At 46.2% G+C, this 21,917-nt stretch overlaps 1 protein-coding gene across 5 annotated transcripts in view; it reads right to left on the reverse strand.

The window, feature by feature from the left end:
- SPECC1 (sperm antigen with calponin homology and coiled-coil domains 1) overlaps positions 1-21,917 on the reverse strand; it is a 533,597-nt gene that overhangs the window by 161,537 nt on the left and 350,143 nt on the right. For 4 of the 5 annotated variants that reach the window (XM_075335209.1, XM_075335211.1, XM_075335212.1 and 1 more), the window contains 2 exons: positions 21,491-21,564; positions 11,348-11,523 (listed from right to left, as the gene is read on the reverse strand). In XM_075335209.1, the coding sequence (XP_075191324.1) occupies positions 11,348-11,523; positions 21,491-21,564 (250 nt within the window). Of the gene's footprint in view, positions 1-3,234; positions 3,313-11,347; positions 11,524-21,490; positions 21,565-21,917 lie in introns of all 5 variants that reach the window. The other variant, XM_075335213.1, reaches the window with a different exon arrangement.

The raw sequence follows: 21,917 nt of genomic DNA on the forward strand, positions 1-21,917 counted from the left end.
GAGCCCGTCATGTCCAGAATTTGTGGAGGAGAACGTCCAGATGTCTAATACAGACGAGTTCAGTCCGACATATTTCATTGTTCGTATACAGACCCCAAAGCACAGACTGACCTCACAGCCCATACTTACAGACTCATATGACGTAAGTTCTGGTCAGGAGACAAGGTCAGTCTGGGTATTGTGGTACATATACGGACCGAGAATTAAGCTTGCATGAATCTGGCCTTATACTGTATTGAACTTTCCAGGTTTCACGTCCGTGTACAGACCTAAATGCACAGACTGACTCTGGGTCTCCAGACCCAAACTATCAGCCTCACAGATATGTATGAGGCTATTCGGGTCAGGATACACACAGTTGGACGGAGTACTGCCTTAAAGGGTTAGATTGGCTGAATAAAACAATGGCAATATCTATTTAAGTTAAGTTAATGCAGACATTTTTTCTAATGTGATACCAGTAAGTGCAGCCATATTTGTGCCGCCCCCGTGCCAGCAGCAGAGCTGCTTGGATCCGGATCCGCGGTGGCTCGAGGGGTCTCCGGACCCAGGAGTCATGTGGCCACTCAAATGAAGGGGGTATTTATAGGGGAGATGTATCACAGTTCGTGACGCCACCTGTGGTATGTGGCAATTAGGAGTACCACCGCTGCAGTTGGGAGTACCCGGGGATGATGGAAAGGGGCAGCCAGGTGTTGTGACCCTCCACAGGTAGGGGGGAATACCCCAGGGCTCGGTGATGGTGGAGGAGTGCCATTGGGTGTGAAGGGGTCACTTGCGTACTCACTCATTCCAATAAGCTGACACAGACAACTGGATAAACCAAAGTTCTGACCTGCCTCCTGCCACTATGTTTACTTCTCTGTTGGTCCCGGTAGTATGGAACTTGCCAGGTCCCGCTCCCCACTATGGCTAACTGAGGGAGCTTGCTCTCAGGGTTCACGCTTGGAATTTTCTGGACTGTTTTTTAGTGGAAAGTCCTATCCCCCTCGTTGCGCTAGTACCCCGATTTTGGAGCAGGTGGAGAGCGTATCTTGAAGGCTCCGTTCTCTTCGGGTAAATTGTCAGGTTGCCTGAAGCTACTCCCTGACCTAGGGTCCACGTACCCTGTTGTGCCCTGGTTCCAACCCGGTGATGGTGCAAGGCCGCCGGCTGTCCTCCTCGACAGATCCGTGCCCTTGCCACGATCCCCTGCGACCGGGGGTCCAGCTCCTCTAGGTCCAGACCACCGTCTGCCACCTAGATAGCTTCCTAGGAGGCCTGCTCCTGACCTCCCCTCTCCAACCCCCCAGGTGGGCGACTCCATTCCACTCAAGCCATCCACTGGTGTGTCTGGTGGGTGTGGTGCAGAGTGTACCAAGGATTTGATTAGCTGATGTAGGCAACACCATATAGTTGGGGACCCATAACCAAGAAGAAGGTGGATACTGCAAAGGAGGGCAGACTGTGCAACACTCAGTGACGACCTGATAGTCCAGGGGCCTCACATATTTGTTACTACTTTTATTATAATTTGCTGAGAAGTTTTTTCAAAACTGTCTCTTTTGTTGTTGATAGCGGCTGATAATCGGTGCCATTATGCCAGCATTTTCAGGGTAGATAATTTTAAAATATGGCTGCTTTCTCTGTTGTCACTTCTACAAAAATGTCTGAATAACAAAGAAAGCATGGAAGAATATTTATAAAACTGTCTGTTGCCTATGGCAACCAATCACAGAACAGCTTTCATTTTATATTTAACTTTTGAAAAAGGAAAGCTGCTCTGTGATTGGATGTTATAGTCAACAAAGACATGTTTTCTTTTACACAGTTTCACCATCCTGCCCTAATATCTCTTAAGTAAATTAAAGGGTTATTCCCATCTCAAAGATCCTATCCTTATATGTAGTAGGTGTAATAATATTAGCAAATACCTCCAATTAGAAATGTAGTATAGTTCTTCTGATTCACTATGTCACTTACCTCATTTTCAGGGCATTGCAGGACCTTAAGTATCCATGGTTACAACCTTTCATATAGTCACAGTTAGTTGCTCATGGTCATAACCATGGATACCTAAGGTCCTGCAATGTCCTGAACATGAGGTAATTGACATAGTGAATCAGGAGAACTATACTACATTTTTAATTGAAGGTATTTTGCTATTATTCTCATTATTATACCTACTACATATTGGGATGGGATCTTGGAGACGAGAATACCCCTTTAAGCATAATTCCCCCCACTATGGCTGCTTCTTTCTAGGACATGGGAATTGTAGGCTTAAATTAGAAATGCATAAAATGACAGTGAACTGCGGATGTGTGAAATGCGTCTATTGTGCATGAACACATCCCCCAGTTGCATTATATAGTTGGTCATATATGCCCTTAGACATACCTCCCATCTTATGAAGACCAGAAAGAGGGAAAAATCATGCGTTTTCAAAAAGCGCATTAGAAATTACATAATTCTTTTTATTATTTTTAGTAATTTTATTAGAAGAAAACAATATCTTATTCTCTCTCTAGAATACAGGACATAGAGAGGCAGCGCTATGTACAATGTATCTATGTCCTGTATAATCTTCCTGGAACAAAAAAAAAAATCTGACTTTTTCTTCATCTCTCTGAAGCGGAATAATCTGCTTTTGGGTTCCCTGCCTGCAATACAGATCAAGATTATCAAATCCCCCTATACTTCTCAGTCCAAGCAGTGGCTCAGTTGTAGAGTTGCTGCCAATGGACAAGGAGTTCAAGAGTTCAGGGGAGACCAAAGAAGAGGAGAATTGTTAATTTAATTTATGCACTGAGATGCCGGCACCACCCTCCGAGGAGGATGAACTACAGAGCAGGGAGGAGAGGTGAAAGGAAGCCGGGACTAGAGCAGTGACTGCTGGGACAGCGGGACAGAGCCCACAAATAGGGACAGTCCCGCTGAATCCAGGAACGTCGGGAGCTATGTCTTAGAGATGTATAGGAAATGAACTGGCAATCATAACCTGAGACATGACTGGAGTTCCTGGCTCAATATTTGTAATAGGGCCTCCCCATATCAGGTGTCATTTATAATATTGGGGTCTTTTTATATGGATGGGGGGGACTTTTGGTCTAGTAGTGTTAGGGCCTAGAAGTGACTGTCACCTCTGCACCCCTATCACCTGACATACTGGCTGTCACTCAGCTTCCTGAAAGAAAAATTAAGGCCACTCACAAAGCGCATTTTTACACCTTGTGACCTTTTCAAGTGTCTTACCTCTGTTTTACGTTGCTTGCATCAGTATTTAGTTTGCCCGTTTTCAGGAGATCTCCAGCCGTGAGCAGCTTTTTCCCCCTTAACAGCAGAAGGATGACATCAGATAAAACGAGCCAGGAAAGTACTGTGTGTCCTACATGACGTTCAAAGCATCTAACTGGGACGAGTCTACACAGCACTTGTCAAAAAACGAACCTCAGCCTGAAAACAATGTCCTCTAAAATCTAGACTTTGCATATTATTATTGGGTGAAAAAAAACTCTGTCAGACCCGGGAACCATCATATTACCTTTGTTTCATTCAGACAGTAATAATTTTGCTCATAAGGATGCGCAGTGTGTGGCAGACATAGACACAAGAGGGCCCCTGTTCAAGAACAGTGTAGGGGACCTTGCAGTATACATTTTTGACAGTAGCCATTCACTGATTTTGAATGTGGTAATGGGCCCCCTGCACAGCTGAACAGGTTGCATCAATAGTATGTCCGCCCCTGTGCCCAGTAATGTTATATAGTGATGTGCGAGCACTACCATACTCGGGGGCTCGGTACTAGTATCGAATAGTGATGAGCGAGCACTACCATGCTTGGGTGCTCGGCACTGGTAACAAATATAGTGATGAGTGAGCACTACCATGCTTGGGGGCTCGGTACTCTTATCAAAGAGTGATGAGTGAGCACTACCATACTCGGAGGCTTGGTACTCGTATCGAATAGTAAAGATTGAGCACTATCATGCTCGAGAGCTCGGTACTCTTATCGAATAGTGATGAGCGGGCACTACCATGCTCAGGGGCTCAGTACTCGTATTGAATAGTGATGAGCGGGTACTACCATGCTCGGGGGCTTCGTTCTCGTATCGAACAGTGATGAGTGAGCACAAGCATACTCGGTACTGGTAAAGAATAGTGATGAGTGAGCACCACCATGCTCAGGGGCTCGGTACTCGTATCGAATAGTGAGAATTGAGCACTACCATGCTCGAAGGCTCGGTACTTGTAATGAACAGTTGGATGCTCGGATGGGCGCGACTTAAGTACCCAAGTATAATGGAAGTCATTGGGGGAACTTGAGCATTTTTCTTGGAAATCTTCTGGAAAAATGCTAGAGTTCCCTATTGACTTCCATTATACTCAAGTTCTCGACTCCCACCCATTCAAGCATCGAACTGCTCATTACGAGCACCAGAGCATGGCAGTGCGCGCTCATCACTAATATTAAACTATTAACTGAGACCTAGGGGCACCAACTTTGGAAATGTGTCTGAGTGGAAATCATACTAAAACCTCAACAGAAATCATAATTCCGATTGCTAGAGTATGGCACTATACACTTAGGCCATGTTTGGATTTGTTGCAGATTTTTCAGAGCAAATTCTATCATATAGTTAGTGCCATACACGTGAATGCGGTTTTTAGAAGCCCATCCACACAAGTTTTTTTTCAGTGATGACTTTCATATCCACAGCATGGCTATTATGTTGTACGGCTATACTAACTTTATCACTTCCAGGATGTGTGTGTATGGAGTAGGCTCAGGAGCAATTCCAGCTCTATATAGGAGACATGGCAGCTGGAATACATAGCTGACTGATGACTGGGACCACTGCACTCAGCACTAGCAGTGATTGCTACTGTTTAACTATTTGCATGCCTCTGGCAAAATAACGTATGTCAATGGCGCTATTTCTAGTGCGAGTGCTCACCAGCACCCACCAGCCCCCTGTGACACAATCCTGGAGAAATATGGGTTATCATGGTAGTCAGTGGCCTGCTGAAGACCCTGTTGTCTACCAAGAAACGCCTACGAAGCTCAGCTACAAGCTGTGCGTCAAAGTAATCCAAGATTTATACTATATACTGCAATAATTTGGTATTCGCGCGCAAAAAGGCAAGTACTACCAAAGCTCCATCGATGGAAGAATAAAGTTAAAAGTCTAAGAAATGGCTACACAAATAAAAATGTATTTAGTCTTCTTTCAAATTTTCGAATTTTGGTTCACTACTGAAATACAAAAAAAAATATAAAATATAAATATATATATATATATATATATATATATATATACATACATACATGTTTGGTATAGCAATGATTCTACTAACTTGGAGAATTACGCAGCCTGGTTATTTTTACTGAATAATGAACGCAGTAAAAAGTAAAACCTGAAAAACAGGTTCTCCCTATTTCGGTACAGGATACAGTAAAATTAATGGTGTCATTCAATACTACATCTCGTCCCACAAAAATCAAGCCCTCAATCAGCCATGGTGAGAGAAAAATTAAAAGTTAAGACTCCAGGAAAAATAAAAGGAGGAAAAAAAAAATTAGTAAAGATGTATGGTTTTGAAAGGGTTAAATGTACCTATAAAAAGGCAAAAAAGGCAGCTTTTTTTACTCCTCTATACAAAAGAATGCTTAGTTAATCCAAACCATCCTGTTGTTTTGCTTTTTTTTTCCAATAAGTGATAGAAATGAGAAAACCACAGCTTTCTCTTGAAATTAAACTATCTGATCCTTCTTTCTCCTGATATCATCTGTCGGGGAAGGACGAGCAGCCTCCATACACCGCAGATGGTCTGCTGCTCCGAACAATATCGGCAGAATCAACAACCTTTAATTTATGGTGTATGTGGGAGTCCTCAAGGATCACTTTGACACCACAAGTAACACAACCAGATCTCCATTATAAAGTAGCAAGAGAATACATTAAAGTTATCAGAATATGCCATAAATGCCCAATAGCGATCTGAAGAGTGTACCATCTCTGGGACTCACACTTATCATTATGGGAGTTGCATGATCCTCATCTGCTAATGACATTTGCTCTCCTCTTAATGTAATGTCCAACCTCATTAACACTAGAAGTCCCAGAGAGGGGTCATTTAACATTTCTAGCTTTGGAACCCAGAGACTGGTCGAATGACCTGAAGGACTTTAGCTAACATCCTATAATCACCGTCTTTTGTTCTTAAGGCCATTACTGTCACACCACAGGAGGTTGTTGTTTTCCATTGAGTTTAGCCATTTAGTTTCTAGTTAGTTCTATTCAGTTTGGACTAAGGGTCATTTGACCCTGTTTCGGGACTTCAGGGGGAGCTCGAAATTTCTTGGACTTCTAGTGTTAAAGGCCGCCTGATGGATCTTAACTCCTTCTGGCCATGTCTAAGTAAATCTATAAATGTTTGGTATCTACCAACTCGTACCGACCTGAGGCATCATATTGACGTCAGTTTTACCATATCATGATAAATAAAAAACCCGAAAAACAATTGTGGAATTGCACTTTTTTTTGCAATTTTACCGCACTTGGAATTTTTTCCCCCCATTTTCCAGTACAGTATGGGGCAGAATGAAAGGTGTTGTTTAAAGGTACAACAAATGACCAAAAGGATCTCCTGCAGAAAACTGCTGCTGCTGAAATATAACAGACCAGAACAAAAAAGTTTTTTAAAATTTTGATTTTGCAAAGTAATAATGACATTGGTTCTAACTGTTCACTTAGTCGTGTTTGTTTGCCCAGCTAATTGTAGACTTATCTGTGCTTTGGACAAGGATCTCCTCAATATTTGTACAGAGATTTAGGAGCTTAGAAAATGATTATAATTATAAGAAAAATTGTAATAAAAAAATAGTCAAATACCATTGGTGGTGGCTTATGGTTCCACTATTAAGACCAACAAGGAGACAGGGAAACGAGGCTGTATATTTTAAGAGAGAAACCCTTCCACAACAAACACATGACAGACACTGCCGTCTGTACTGAGATTACCATATCATGTACTAGATTTGCGACTCTAGCTACAAATCCAGTCCCCAAGACGTCTGCCTGTCTGTCTCCCATGACTAGAGAGAGAAAACTGATCCAAAGAAGAAAGGAAAGCATAACACTGGCTTGCACGGAATCAAAATGACATAGATTGCAGTATAAAACAATGTACAACGACCAGCCTGACCGTAGATGACCCTGATGTTTGCATAGCTAGATACCTTAATTGGACCAATTTGGTAAAGTGAAAACTATAGATTGCCTCTTCGGATTTTGGACTTCAGCTAATGAAGTTAGGGGCTAGAATCGAAAGCCACTCACAGTATGAGACTCTCAAGCTTGTGGACAGTCATTTCAAGTTTTATATGATTGGACATTTATTTGCTGCAAGCTGCAGTCTTACAGGAGTTTGTATGATCTTTTCTCCATTGATCACAAAAGGAAAACAGCAATTGAAGTTTTTCACTACTAATGTCATCCCCTTTTATTTGTCCTAACTCTTCCTAACTAACACTTTCCTAATATACTTCAGCTACCTATGTTGCCCCCTGTAAGCTGATCTCCCTGCAGCTCCTCTATTGATGTTATAGCTTTGATCCTTTCGGTCTAGAGAACAGAATCTGACCAACTGAGCAGGGCACGTCACTGATGGGGCAGCCTGTCTGAGTGGCAGCAGTGTGGCACGCATGCACAGATAACACTTCACTATCCTCTCAGCAAGCTTTACAGTGTGGTGCTTTTGTCGCGGGCGGAGGAGGGGACGCTGCGCTCTCCCACTGCTCGGGTCCGGCTGCTGCTGCTCGGTGGTGGCTCGAGCGGTGGGCCGGATCCCGGGGACTCAAGCGGCGTTCCTCGCCAGTGAGTGAAAAGGGGATTTGATTGTGGGGATTTGATATTGTCCGTGACGCCACCCACGGTTGTGGTGAGTTTGGTGACACCACCGCTGCTCTGGACGGGGATCCCGGGAGCGATGACAGGGAGCAGCTTGGATGTTGGTTCTCCCCTCCATGGGTAGGGGGTTGGTTGCCCCGGGGCCAGGTAAGGGGGTAGGTTTGGATGGCAGGCGGGTTACGGGGCCTGGCGAGGTGCAGGGTCGCGGGGGCAGCGCTGTGCCGCACGGCACGGTGGTACTCACTCAGCCAATGATGTACACAAAGTCTCCGGTAAAACAAACGGCTGGATGGATGGTCCCACAGACGGCTGCGGTGTTTCTCCACCCGGCAGGTTGATGGTGATTGCCTTTCCCTGCACCTGTGTAGTGTGTACGGTTCCAATGGGTTCCCACCGGTAACCCGCTCCCCAGCTTGGATATGTGCTGAAGGAGCCCCTTTTGCCCGCAGGCTCTGGCCCTGGGAACTCTAGCCTTGGCGGTGACTGTGTTTCCCTCTAACGGTTGGACTGTTGCCTTCTATCGGGACTTGGCTGCTGGGAAACCCAGGAGGTTCCCTTCGCTAACGGATTTGACAAATTGCACGGCGACTCCTAGCCTTGTCGGGGTCCGTAAGCCCCTGCCGGATGGTGCTGGCTTCTCTTTGCGTACCGGTCCGGTACCGCCGGGCCACCGCCCGTCCACGGTCCTTACGGCTGGCTCCAATAGGCCTCTCCTGCAGACGGTCACCACCGTCTGCCAACCTTGCTGTTCCGTCCGGGCCACACACCCGGACCAACTTCAGACTCCTCAACTGCCACTTCACTTCCACCACTCAACTCCAATGCAACTATCTGCTCTCTTTTCCCACCTCCAGGACTGTGAGCTCCTCAGTGGGCGGGACCAACCGCCTGGCCCGCCCCCTGGTGTGGACATCAGCCCCTGGAGGGAGGCAACAAGGATTTTGTTTGACTTAGGTGTGCCTGACCGGGGTGTGGGGTGTGTTGGTGTAGTTCCTGTGACGTCCTGGCTTGTCCAGGGCGCCACACTTTCATGTGACAAGCGCTGCAATTTGCTGATTATTAGATATTATATCACTGTGTACTATCTAATGATCGGCACATTTCATCACTTGTCACATGAATGCACCACACTGTAAAGCAGGCTGAGAGGAGCGTGTAGAATGATCTGGCTATGTGTGGCCAGACTGCTGTCACTCACAAAGAGACAGGCCCGCTTACACATGTGACGTGCCCTGCTCAGTTGGTCCGATTCCGGTCTTCAGACCTGAAGCATCAAAGCCAAAACATCAACATAGGAATATACGTGCCACAGAAAGATCAGCTTACAGGAGCAGAGTAGGTTGCAAAAGCATATTAGAAAGTGTTAGTTAGAAATAGTTAGGACAAATAAAAGTGGGGTCACATTAGTCGTGGAAAACTCCTTTAAAACCAAGACTCACTATAGGTGCAATATCTATAAAACTAGAACAACTAGGAGGGTAAGGAGTCCGCACAAGAGCCAAGGGAATAATCATCAAATGTAATTTGTATTATTGTCAGAAAAGACATTTAATATAACACACATGGAAAATCCTAAAAACCAGGCTTCTGTCCTGAGTACCCACTTCTCGTTGAATTATATCACTGCCCTTGGTGGGTCATCACAATCTCTTCACAGGGGAAAAGCATGCAGGAGTGACCAGAAAGAATAATCCTATATATATATATTTTTATATATATAAAAATATTATATATATATATATATATATATATATATATATATATATATATATATATATATATATATATATATATATATATATATATATATATATATATATATATATACTTATATTTATATTTATATATATCTAAAAACATGAGTCCTGCTCTCTGCAGACGCACATACATATGGTATCCAGTCCCGGCTATTACCCTTTTATTTAGGTGACCCCACAATGATTTGGGCATATCCTAATGATATGCCCTTAATATTTACCCCTTTAAGGATAAGTCCGTGTATTTTAAGCAAAAAAAATATTTACACACATAAACGCCAGTAATATTAATGCATAATAAGACACACTTCTATAGCAGAACACATATAACAAGTATGGATTAACAAAAGCGCACACAAAGCAGGTGATGCATATTGTCAGGAGTGTGACTGAGACCTATGGATTACTAACTCAGTCACAGTCATGTGCTAGAAATGTTACTGATGTCATTATGTCACATTCTGCATTAATACCAAGATCAGATCATGTATAGTATAGGATGATCCAATACTAATTCTAAAATCAAAGAGCAAATAACAAGTAAAAACACAAAAGTCACTGTAAAGAATTGTAACAATAAATCATAAATCATAGCCAAATCTACTAATTATTCTTCATATTCTCTCCATAGCCTGAAGCTTGGCGGACAGTATCCAAATCCGGTGTCCATCCCCTATATCCCCTATATTAGAGAAGTATTGGAAGAGTACCTTGCCTACTAGTTACAAGCACTTCTGGATATGTGACGCTATACTAATTAAAATGCAGATTATAACGTATAAGGCAATTCTTTTATTCTTACTGGTGGGAAAGCAAGTGACATTTTACTGAAGGTGTTTTTTTTTTTAAAATTAAGTTTATATTTAATAATTTTAGACTGCAACAATTAACTTAAAAGAGAATCTGTCAGCAGTTTTTTGCTATTTAATCTGAGAGCAGCATAATGTTAGGGTGGAGCCAGATTCCAGGTTTGTGCCACTTATTAGGCTGTGTGTTGTAGTTTCAATACAATTAGAGTTTTATCAGCAGGAGATTATCACTACAGGACTATATGTCCCATGCAGGTCAGTCAGGCTAATCTATATAAAGCCGGCCCCACCACAATTCACGGTGTGCACACAAAGTCAGGGGTGTGGGCGTGTTCTACACAGTCCTGAAGTATTAGCTCTGCTACATCTACATCAGATGTAATGCGGATGATATCAAGACTGCATCAAGTAGCCCAGTAAGGGATAGACTGCTGAAAATCAGGGTCTCTGTCTCTGCATTATGCTATCAGATTCCATAGCAAAAACCTTCTGACAAATTCTCTTTGATAAATAGGATTTCCTAATATGTTAGATTTTAAAGGAGCCATTCTAACAAAACTATACCAGAGAATTGCTCCAATATTTGATTTTCACTTTCCGTACACTTTATGTTCATAACAATGATGGGGTCAAAATTATTTCGTAACATATGATAAAAAAAAAAAAAAGTGATCTGTGACAGCCTGACTACTGGGACTGCAACTGAACATGCTTGAGAATAGACTTTAATGGAGAGTGATTGTGTGCAAGAATTTTGGGATGGGCGGAGAACCTTCATGTCAGACCCCTGATAATCGCCTTCTAGTGGTTTGCCATAAAAATAATGCCCCAAAAACAACCTTGAAGTTAACTATATATGATATGAGCGGATAATCAATGGCATCCTGACCTGCTCCCACGCACGTCTTCCAGCTCCCGGTGAAGATGAGCATTCCTCTCTTCTTCTTCCTGCAACCTCCTTTTCACAGAACGCAGCTCTTGCTGAGCTTCACATTTTATGTCATTCGCTACGACCACTGCCGTCTGCAGGTCTGCCTGGAACCGCTTCCACTCTTCAGCATCTTCCTATGATGGAGAAACACACAGATTATCACGGTCACTACCAAGAATAGCATTACTGACGCTATAACACTAGAGGGCAGCACAACAGACCATCTGTCACGATTTTTAGCATGTTAAACTGACTACATCATGAAATAGCAGAGCTCAATGAAACAGTTTATTTTTTAATTTTTCATCTCCATAGCGGATATATTAGCTTGTAAAGTTTAGGTTATAGTTTATAAGTCCAAAGGGGGCAATAACAGAGATTTTTATCTGGGACGGGTGGCGGGGGTGTACTTATTTCCCTGTTGACCAATCAAAAGCAGGAAGGAAAAAAAACAAAAAAAAACATGCCTCCAGAAAGTCAGAAGGACATGCCTTTTCCTGTGAGATGTTATGATATACTGCCCTGATCTCTGCACCTTCTGTGTAGATCAGAGCGGAGTGTCATTACAAACATCTCTGCAGCACTTGACTTGACTGGCAGCTCAGCTGTCTCCCGCTTCCCCCACACTGACTGCTGAGATCAGAACTGTTTGTAATCACTCAGCTCTGCTGTATACTACACAGAAGGTGCAGACATTAAGACTGCCAGCAGGGGTCTCCATCATTACATCTCACAGGAGAAGACATGTTCTTAGGACTTTCTGGGACAGGGTTCTTTTTCTTCTCATCATGAAGCCTACTTAGCATGTCATCATGCAGGAGAAGCAGTACATGACCCCAGAGAAGGATCTCTGGTAATACTCTGATGGGCTTATAAATTATAACCTAAACTTTACAAGCTAAAATCGCCATAGCGGTGATGACAAATTAAAAATGTCAGCTTTGCAGCTACTACTCCGTGACGTAGCCAGATTGCCATGCTAACAGTGGGGAAATATCCTGTGTGTGCACAGTCATGGCAAAGTTCTGAGACTGACACAAATTTTGGTTTTCACAAAGCGCTCTACTCAATACTTCATGGAAAGGCGCGGGCAACGAGGAGAGTATATCTTATTATTTTACTTGGGGGAACATAATGATTGAGAAGCAGTTGTCCGAGTAGTGGATAGCCCCTTTACCTCTATATTGTTATGAAGAGTCATCAGATATACTGCAAAAAAATTGCAGTCATTCCTTGTCATGAAAACTAATGAAGTCACGAAAACCTGGTTTGCGTTGAATTTTAGCAGTGCCACAAAATTATCTGCTTACATCATTTCAATGATGATCTTTTTAGATCAGGATAAAGTGTTAACGAGGACAAGGCAGCTGATATCAATCTGTCATGCTAATGGAACTATAAGAGTAGACTAGTTGCTTTAAAAGGGGGCTGGTATGTAAAACCATTGTCTGTTCTATTGTGAAAAGAAGGGAATTTTGTTTACTTACCGTAAATTCCTTTTCTTCTAGCTCTAATTGGGGAGACCCAGACAATTGGGTGTATAGCTACTGCCTCCGGAGGCTGCACAAAGTATTACACTTAAAAGTGTTAAGCCCCTCCCCTTCTGCCTATACACGCCCCGTGCTCTCACGGGATCCCCAGTTTTGGTGCAAAAGCAAGAAGGAGGAAAAAATTATAAACTGGTTTAAAGTAGATTCAATCCGAAGGAATATCGGAGAACTGAAACCATTCAACATGAACAACATGTGTACACAAAAAAACAGGGGCGGGTGCTGGGTCTCCCAATTAGAGCTAGAAGAAAAGGAATTTACGGTAAGTAAACAAAATTCCCTTCTTCTTTGTCGCTCTATTGGGAGACCCAGACAATTGGGATGTCCAAAAGCAATCCCTGGGTGGGTAAAATAATACCTCGTAATAGAGCCGAAAAAACGGCCCCTTCCTACAGGTGGGCAACCGCCGCCTGAAGGACACGTCTGCCTATGCTGGCATCCGCCGAAGCATAGGTATGAACCTGATAGTGTTTCGTGAAAGTGTGCAGGCTCGACCAGGTAGCCGCCTGACACACCTGCTGAGCCGTAGCCTGGTGCCTCAAAGCCCAGGACGCGTCCACGGCTCTGGTAGAATGGGCCTTCAGCCCTGAGAGAACCGGAAGCCCAGCCGAACGGTAGGCTTCGAAAATTGGCTCTTTGATCCACCGAGTCAAGGTTGATTTGGAAGCCTGTGACCCTTTACGCTGGCCAGCGACAAGGACAAAGAGTGCATCCGAGCGGCGCAGAGGCGCCGTACGAGAAATGTAGAGTCTGAGTGCTCTCACCAGATCTAACAAGTGCAAATCCTTTTCACATTGGTGAACTGGATGAGGACAAAAAGAAGGTAAGGAGATATCCTGATTGAGATGAAAGGGGGATACCACCTTAGGGAAAAATTCCGGAACCGGACGCAGAACCACCTTGTCCTGGTGAAAACCAGGAAAGGGGCCTTGCATGACAGCGCTGCTAGCTCAGACACTCTCCGAAGTGAAGTGACTGGTACTAGAAAAACCACTTTCTGCGAAAGGCGTGAGAGCGAAATATCTCTCATTGGCTCGAATGGTGGTTTCTGAAGAACATCAGCACCCTGTTCAGATCCGAAGGTTGTAACGGCCGCTTGTAAAAAGGAACGATGTGACAAACCCCCTGCAGGAACGTGTGTACCTGTGGAAGTCTGGCTAGGCACTTCTGGAAAAAACACAGAGAGCGCTGAGACTTGTCCCTTAAGGGAGCCAAGCGACAAACCCTTTTCCAGTCCAAATTGAAGGAAGGACAGGGAAGGGGGCAAGGCGAATGGCCAGGGAGAAAAAACCCTGAGCAGAGCACCACGACAGGAATATTTTCCGCGTCCTGTGGTTAGACCTTGGCGGACGTTTGTTTACTAGCCTGTCTCATAGTGGCAATGGCTTCTTGAGATAATCCTGAAGACGCTAGAATCCAGGACTCAATGGCCACACAGCCAGGTTGAGGGCCCCAGAATGGAAAAAACGGCCCTTGAGACAGCAATTCTGGTCGGTCTGGCAGTGCCCCCGGTTGGCCGACCGTGAGATGCCACAGATCCGGGACCATGACCTCCTCGGCCAGTCTGGAGCGACGGGGATGACGCGGCGGCAGCCGCGGCAGTCTGCCGTGATCTTGCGTAACACTCTGGGCAACCGTGCCAACGGTGGGAGCACGTAAGTAAGCTGAAACTGCGACCAGTGTTGAACGAAGGCGTCTGTCGCCATAGCTCTGGGATCTTGAGACTGTGCTATGAACGTCGGAACCTTGTTGTGGTGCCGGAACGCAATTAGGTCGACGTCCGGCATGCCCTAGTGGCAACATATCTCGTGAAACCCGTCCTGGTGAAGGGACCCTTGCTCTGCGTCCATGCCCTGGCGACTGAGAAAGTCTGCCCCAAGTGTTCCACGCCTGGGATGTGAACTGCGGATATGGTGGAGGCTGTGGCTTCCATCCACAGCAGAAGCCGCCGGACTGTAAGCCACCGCTGTGGAGTTGTCCGACTGAACTCGGATCTTCTTACCTTCCAGCCACTGCTGGAACGCTTTTAGGACGAGATACACAGCTCTGATCTCCAGAACATTGATCAGAAGCGAGGACTCAATGGTGAGTCCACGTACCTTGAGCCCTGTGGTGGAGAAAAATTGCTCCCCACGGAAACCTACTCACGTCCGTCGTGACCGCTGCCCAGGATGGGAGAAGGAAGGAATTTCCCCTCGACAATGAAGTGGTATGCCTGAGAGAGGGAGACGTTCCTGTTGAGGAATGTCGGTTTCCTGTCTCCTTGCGTAGGAGTCCCTTTAGGACGCTGATGAACACTGCGTGAAAGGGACTGCCCCCATTGCTGCCACCATCTTCCCGAGGAAGTGCGTGGGGCGCCTCAAGGGGAGTGACTGACCTAGAGATTGCACCCCCGTCTGTAGTGAACGGTGTTTGTTCAGCGGAAGCTTCACTATCGCTGAGAGGGTATGACAACTCCATGTCAAGATATGTCAAGGATTGGGCCGGTGTCAGATTTGACTTTGGAAAATTGATGATCCACCCGAAAGTCTGGAGAGTATCCAGAGTAGCGGTGAGGCTGTGCTGGCATGCCTCTTGAGAGGGAGCCTTGACCAGCAAATCGTCTAAGGAAGGGATCACCGAGTGACCGTGAGAGTGTAGGATCGCAAGTACTGCAGCCATGATCTTGGTGAAAACCTTTGGGGCTGTCGCCAGGCCGAACGGCAGTGCCACGAACTTCAGGTGTTCATCTCCGATGGCGAAGCGCAGGAAGCGCTGATGCTCTGGAGCAATAAGTACGTGGAGATAAGCCTCCTTGATATCGATCGATGCAAGGAAATTTCCTTGGGACATTGAGGCGATGACGGAGCGGAGGGATTCCATCCTGAACCACTTGGCTTTTACATGTTTGTGGAGCAGTTTTAGGTCCAGGACAGGACGGAAAGATCCGTCCTTCTTTGGGACCACAAACAGGTTGGAGTAAAAACCGTGACCCTGTTGCTGAAGAGGAACCGGGATCACCACTCCTTCTGTTTTCAGAGTGCCCAGCGCCTGTAGAAGAGCATCGGCTCGCCCGGGAGGCGGGGATGTTCTGAAAAATCAAGTCGGAGGACGAGAGTTGACTCTATCCTGTGACCGTGAGACAGAATGTCTCTCACCCAACGGTCCTTAACCTGTGGCAGCGAAATGTCTGAAAGGCGGGAGAGCCTGTCTCCGACCGAGGATGGGGTGTGAGGGCCATAGGTCATGAGGAAGCCGACTTGGTGGCGGCACCTCCGGCGGTCTTTTAAGGGCGTGCCTTAGACCGCCATGGATCGGAGTTCCTCTGACCCTTCTGAGGACGTTTGGGCGAGGAGAATTGGGACCTGCCCGCGCCCGGAAAGGACCGAAACCTCGACTGTCCCATTCTCTGTTGGGGTAATCTTGGTTTGGTCTGGGGTAGGATGTTTCCTTTCACAGGATTGGTTGATGATTTCATCCAGCCTCTCACCAAACAAACGGTCGCCAGAAAATGGCAAACCGGTTAAGCACTTTTTTGGAAGCTGAGTCTGCCTTCCATTCCTGAAGCCACAAGGCCCTGCATATTGCCACCGAATTGTCGGCTGCAACCGCCGTACGGCTCGCAGAGTCCAGGACAGCATTAATAGCGTAGGACGCAATGCCGAAGTTTGAGAGGTTACAGACGCCACTTGCGGCGCAGACGTACGTGCAAGTGCGTCAATTTGCGCCTGACCCGCTGCAATAGCTTGGAGCGCCCATAGGGCTGCGAATGCTGGAGCAAAAGGCGCGCCGATAGCTTCATAGATGGATTTCAACCAGAGCTCCATCTGTCTGTCAGTGGCATCCCTGAGCGAATCCCCATCTTCAACTGCCACTATGGATCTAGCCGCCAGTCTAGAGATTGGAGAATCCACCTTGGGACACTGAGTCCAGCCCTGACCACGTCAGGGGGGAAGGGATAAAGTGTATCCTTAAAGCGCTTGGAAGAAACGCTTATCCGGACAAACTCGGCGTGTCTGGACTGCCTCCGAGACGTCAGAGTGATCCAGAAACCTACTCGCTGTACTCTTGGGGGACCTTGAGACGGTGACCCTTCTGCTGGATGAGCCTGAGAGAGAAACATCCAGCATCATTTTTATGGACGCAATAAGAGCATTCACTATGGCGTCCGCCTCAGGGATATCAAGGTAGAGAGCGGCATCAGGATCAGAATCCTGATCAGCCACCTCCTCTTCTGATACAGAGAGTCATTTCTCTGAGACCCTGAACAATGTGATGAGGTCGAGGGGGTGTCTAAGCGAGCTCGCCTAAGCGGTCTGGGACTGCGGTCCGTGTCAGAGCTTCACCCTGGGACCTATGAGACACCCCTGGGGAACATTGTTGTTCCAACTGAGGGGAATAGAGGGCAGTGATTGTACAGTGCCCATGGTCTGAGATACCAGTCTGGACTGCCAGCTTCTAGTATTTTAGCCATAGTCTCAGAAAGTCTGTCAGTAAAAACTGCAAACTCCGTCCCTGTCACCTGGATCTGTTTGGTTGTTGTCCCTGGGACCCCTTGAGCAGAGGCCAGAACAAATGCCACAGGGGTCCACCATGAGGGTCAATGGAACCTGCCGGTTTGCACATGCCGCGCTGGCAGCTCAGTAAGCCTGTGTTTTGTTGCCCCTTGAGCCACATTACAGGGTATATGACCAGAAAATTGACTGTGCACCATACAGTGTAAAGTATAGCAAAGATATAAACTCTAAACACACTACTACACCAGGGAAATCAGCACCTCAGGTGCTGCTTACCGCCCGCTGAAAGCGGTTGTGTGGCCCCCTGAACTCGTGCCTGGGTCCCCCAGAGTTTGTCTCCCCTCTGCAGCGTCCTAGGAGCTGACAGTAATGGCTGCCGGCGTCCTGAGGAGATGAGGGAGTCGTGGGCGTGACCGAGAAAGTGCGGGAGTTGGAGTCACAGTGTGCACAGTGAGGGGGGTGGAGTATGCAAAGCATGCTCCAGCCCTCAGTGCTGCTCGACCTGTGCAGCGTCCCGCCCTTCCCCTGACTGGCAGGGCTGAGGGCGGGAAGAACGGAGACTAGGCCCAAAAAGCCGGGGACTCTAGTTATAAGCGCGGCCGCCGTAAAAGCGCGGCCAGCGCAGAGTCCCCGGCGCACTACAAGTCCCAGCCGCGCCTCAGTAAAAACAATGGCGGCGGCGGTCAGCGCGGCCGTCCCCATACACAAATACACTCAGCACCGCTGCAGTGTATAATGGCACCAAAGGCGGTCAGCGCCGCAGTCCCCGGTGCACTAGCACACCCAGCAATGCTGGAGTGCTGCTGTGCGCGGTCCCCACGGGGACACAGAGTACCTCAAAGATGCAGGGCCCTGTCCCTGATCGATACCCGGCTCCTATCCAGCAGGCTCCACAGGAGTTGTGGATGGAGCACGGCCTCAGTGCCTGGAGACCGATAGGATCCCACTTCCACCAGAGCCCTGAGGGGGATGGGGAAGGAAAACAGCATGTGGGCTCCAGCCTCCGTACCCGCAATGGGTACCTCAACCTTAACAACACCGCCGACAAAGAGTGGGGTGAGAAGGGAGCATGCTGGGGGCCCTATATGGGCCCTCTTTTCTTCCATCCGAAATAGTCAGCAGCTGCTGCTGACTAATCTGTGGAGCTGTGCTGTGCATGTCTGCCTCCTTCGCACAAAGCAAAAAAACTGGGGATCCCGTGAGAGCACGGGGCGTGTATAGGCAGAAGGGGAGGGGCTTAACACTTTTAAGTGTAATACTTTGTGCAGCCTCCGGAGGCATAGCCTATACACCCAATTGTCTGGGTCTCCCAATAGAGCGACAAAGAAAATGTATAATTGGTGGAGGAAGGTTGAACTAGATGGACCTAGGTCTTTTTTCAACCTATGTAACTATATAACCCATTTACGATGTTTGCTATACTTATACATCATGATTGGGAAGGGGTTTCGAACCTATGATGTATAGGTACGTCATGGCAATTGTGCAGGGCAAATGTAAAAAAAAAAAAGAAACTATATAAATCTGGTATCACAAATGCCACCAATAAAAGCTTCAACTCAACCCACAAAAAACAAGTCCCCATTCGGGTCTATCAATTGTTAACAAATATAGGCGGTGTCCAAAATACTGGTAGCACATAGATAGAGATGAGCGAACCCGAGGTTCGGTGTTCGTACCAAACACAGACTTTACACAAAAAACAGTTTGGATTCGGAGTTTGGGTGCTTTAAGTTTGAACACCATTCATGCGAGCATCGCTGTGCTCGGGTACGCTCGGTACTCAGTGCAGTTGAGCCGCTTGCAGTGACTGACCAGTTCACACTGGGGGTAACAACAGCATGACCTGATGAAGTTTGCACAAAAAAAAATAAAAATAAAAATAATATGGAAAAACCTCGCCAACCCGACTCCAGTAGTGATCTGTTTATGGCTGGCTCCACGGTGGGCAGAGACCGGAACTGCCCAATTACTGTGTTTCCCTGAAATTAAACCCTAGCAGGAATTTTCGTCCTTTTTGGAGCAAGGCTTAAATATAAGCCTTACCCCGAAAATAAGCGCTAGTCTCATTGCAATAATAAAGTGTCCATTCAGCTAAAAAAATTTAAACAATACTGCAGGACACTTCATTAGGCCTCTCTCACATGTCCGTGAAAAACCACGCACGTTTTTCACGGACATGTCAGAGGTGCGTTTTGCCCTGCGTGACCCGTGTTTATAGGCTACATGTGTTCTCCGTGTGATAACAGTGATAACACACGTAACACACGGAGAACAGGAACTTTCTACTCACCTGTCCCTGGCGTCGCTGTCCGTGGTGCTGATCTTCGGTTTCCAGTCCTGCCGACTCCCGCTGCTGATGCTTCCGGCCGCAGTGAAGTGAATATTCAATTAGCATAATGAGCGGCGGTCGGAAGCAAGTGACAGCAACGGAACGGAAGAGACAGGAGAGCTGGAGAATGTGAGTAAAGGTTTGGGGGGTTTTTCTCACAGACACATGTGTTTTCTCCGGCGCGCGTCACACGGAACACATCCATGTGGTCTGTTTGCATTACGTGTGACACGGTTGCGTTCCGTGTGACACCCGTGATGCCGGAGAGAAAACGGACATGTCTGCGTGAGAAACACGTAAATACGGAACGGACACACGTTCCATGCGCAAATACTTACGTGTGTCCAAAACCATAGGAATACCTAGGTCTACATGTGTACGTGTCTCCGGTACGTGAGAAAACTGCCAAACACGTACCGGAGGCACGTACATGTGAAAGAGGCCTTATAGAAAGAAGACACCCTCAAAAGAGAGAAGACAGACCCTGCAATCATACTCACCAGACCCCAAATGGGAGGAACTGCAGCGGAATGTGCACACACACCCATACCTGGTGATACCGTAATGATCCAGGGACCTGGGAAGCAGTGGAACGCGAAGACCTGTGCTGAAATGCATTGATGCGTTCCAACGCAGGTTTTCACACTCCTATGCACTGCGTTCCAGATCCCCCTGCCAGCCGGAAACAATACAATATTACAGGATGTTGTGTGTGTGTGTGTTCTGATGTGTGCGCAACCTGATGTGTGTGAAAGTACCGGCCAGAAACAAGGGAGGACCATTGTGGAGCATACCTGCTGGGAGCTCCCGGCAAGGATCACAGGAAGACCTGGGAGTGACGCAGACATCTAGGGTTTGGTAAGTTGAATTCTCCTGTGGGGAGTCTGCCTTTTCTGGGGGGTAGACTTACCCCCAACCCATGTTTCCCCAGAAATAAGCCCTACCGCGAAAATAAGCCCTAGTGCATTTTTCAGGGCAAAAAAATCATATAAGACAGTGTCTTATTATCAGGAAAACATGGTAGTGACTTCCATTGCGGTTCAGATCAAGTTTGGGTCCCAAAACTATCTTAATTTAAAGTTTTGGCTTTAGTGCAAGTCTTCAAGGGCAAGCGCAACTCAGCCGAAGCATTAACCCATCAGGTGCTAAAAGGAAAAAAACATCAGTTTAAACACGGATGAGTTGTGCTGGAGAGAACAGCGTGACAGAGGTCTGTTGAGCAACCCTTTGAACAATCATTACTGTACAGTATGTACTATTAGCAGTCTACAGTATTTCGTCAGGTATGACGTTGCACATTTATTTGCATAATAGGGTAATTCCCCGTTTTACACGTTCTAATCATAGCATTTCTATATGCAAGGTGTCGATTCGTATCGAATTGATGATGCACTACAACTTTGTAATTCACATTTTTTCTGTATCTCCTTCCGTTTTTGAGATAAAAATGCTAACTCCGTTATTTTCCACCAGGTGGCGCCATGGGTGGTTTCATTGCGTAGCGCATGGATACTTTACTATACCTAGACACCGCTTCTATGCCTATAGCTGCCGCCGTTCTCAAGTTAATGGCGGTGGACAGGATATGGGTGGACACACTGTATACACATACATACATATATACATACACACATAAACATACATACACACAGAAATGATTCTACCTATTAAAGCTTTTAATAGACAAAATCCACAAAGTTTCTACATCTGAAGCCGCTTTTACCTTCATTTGTTTAGTAAGGAGCTTTAGTTGTCTTTCCAAGTCTTGCTTTTGTTCCTCCAGCTTATCCACTTTATCTAGAGAAAAACACAAGTCTCAATTGGTGATACCTGACATATAAACTGAGGTAATTCATTGCAGTCGCCACTAGATGGTGCTGTTTCCCCACTATCCGGCAATATAATGTAACTACTGACATATCGGCTCAATGACAATCATTTGCAACTGCAACAACAGGAACATTTTCCATTATAACAAATCTCTTCTATTCTCCATAAGAATATTCTGTGGAATCGCAGTTTACATGCCAATGGTGGCCGTCACAGGCAGTTCTTTCTTTTTGCCCCTCTGCACCCTCTATCATGTTTTCTTTGGTCTAATGGACATCTAATGAACAGTATATTCCGATCTTATCGGTTGCGGACTTTTT

The sequence above is a fragment of the Anomaloglossus baeobatrachus genome, chromosome 2, assembly GCF_048569485.1.
Source record: "Anomaloglossus baeobatrachus isolate aAnoBae1 chromosome 2, aAnoBae1.hap1, whole genome shotgun sequence".
Classification (NCBI taxonomy): Eukaryota; Metazoa; Chordata; class Amphibia; order Anura; family Aromobatidae; genus Anomaloglossus; species Anomaloglossus baeobatrachus.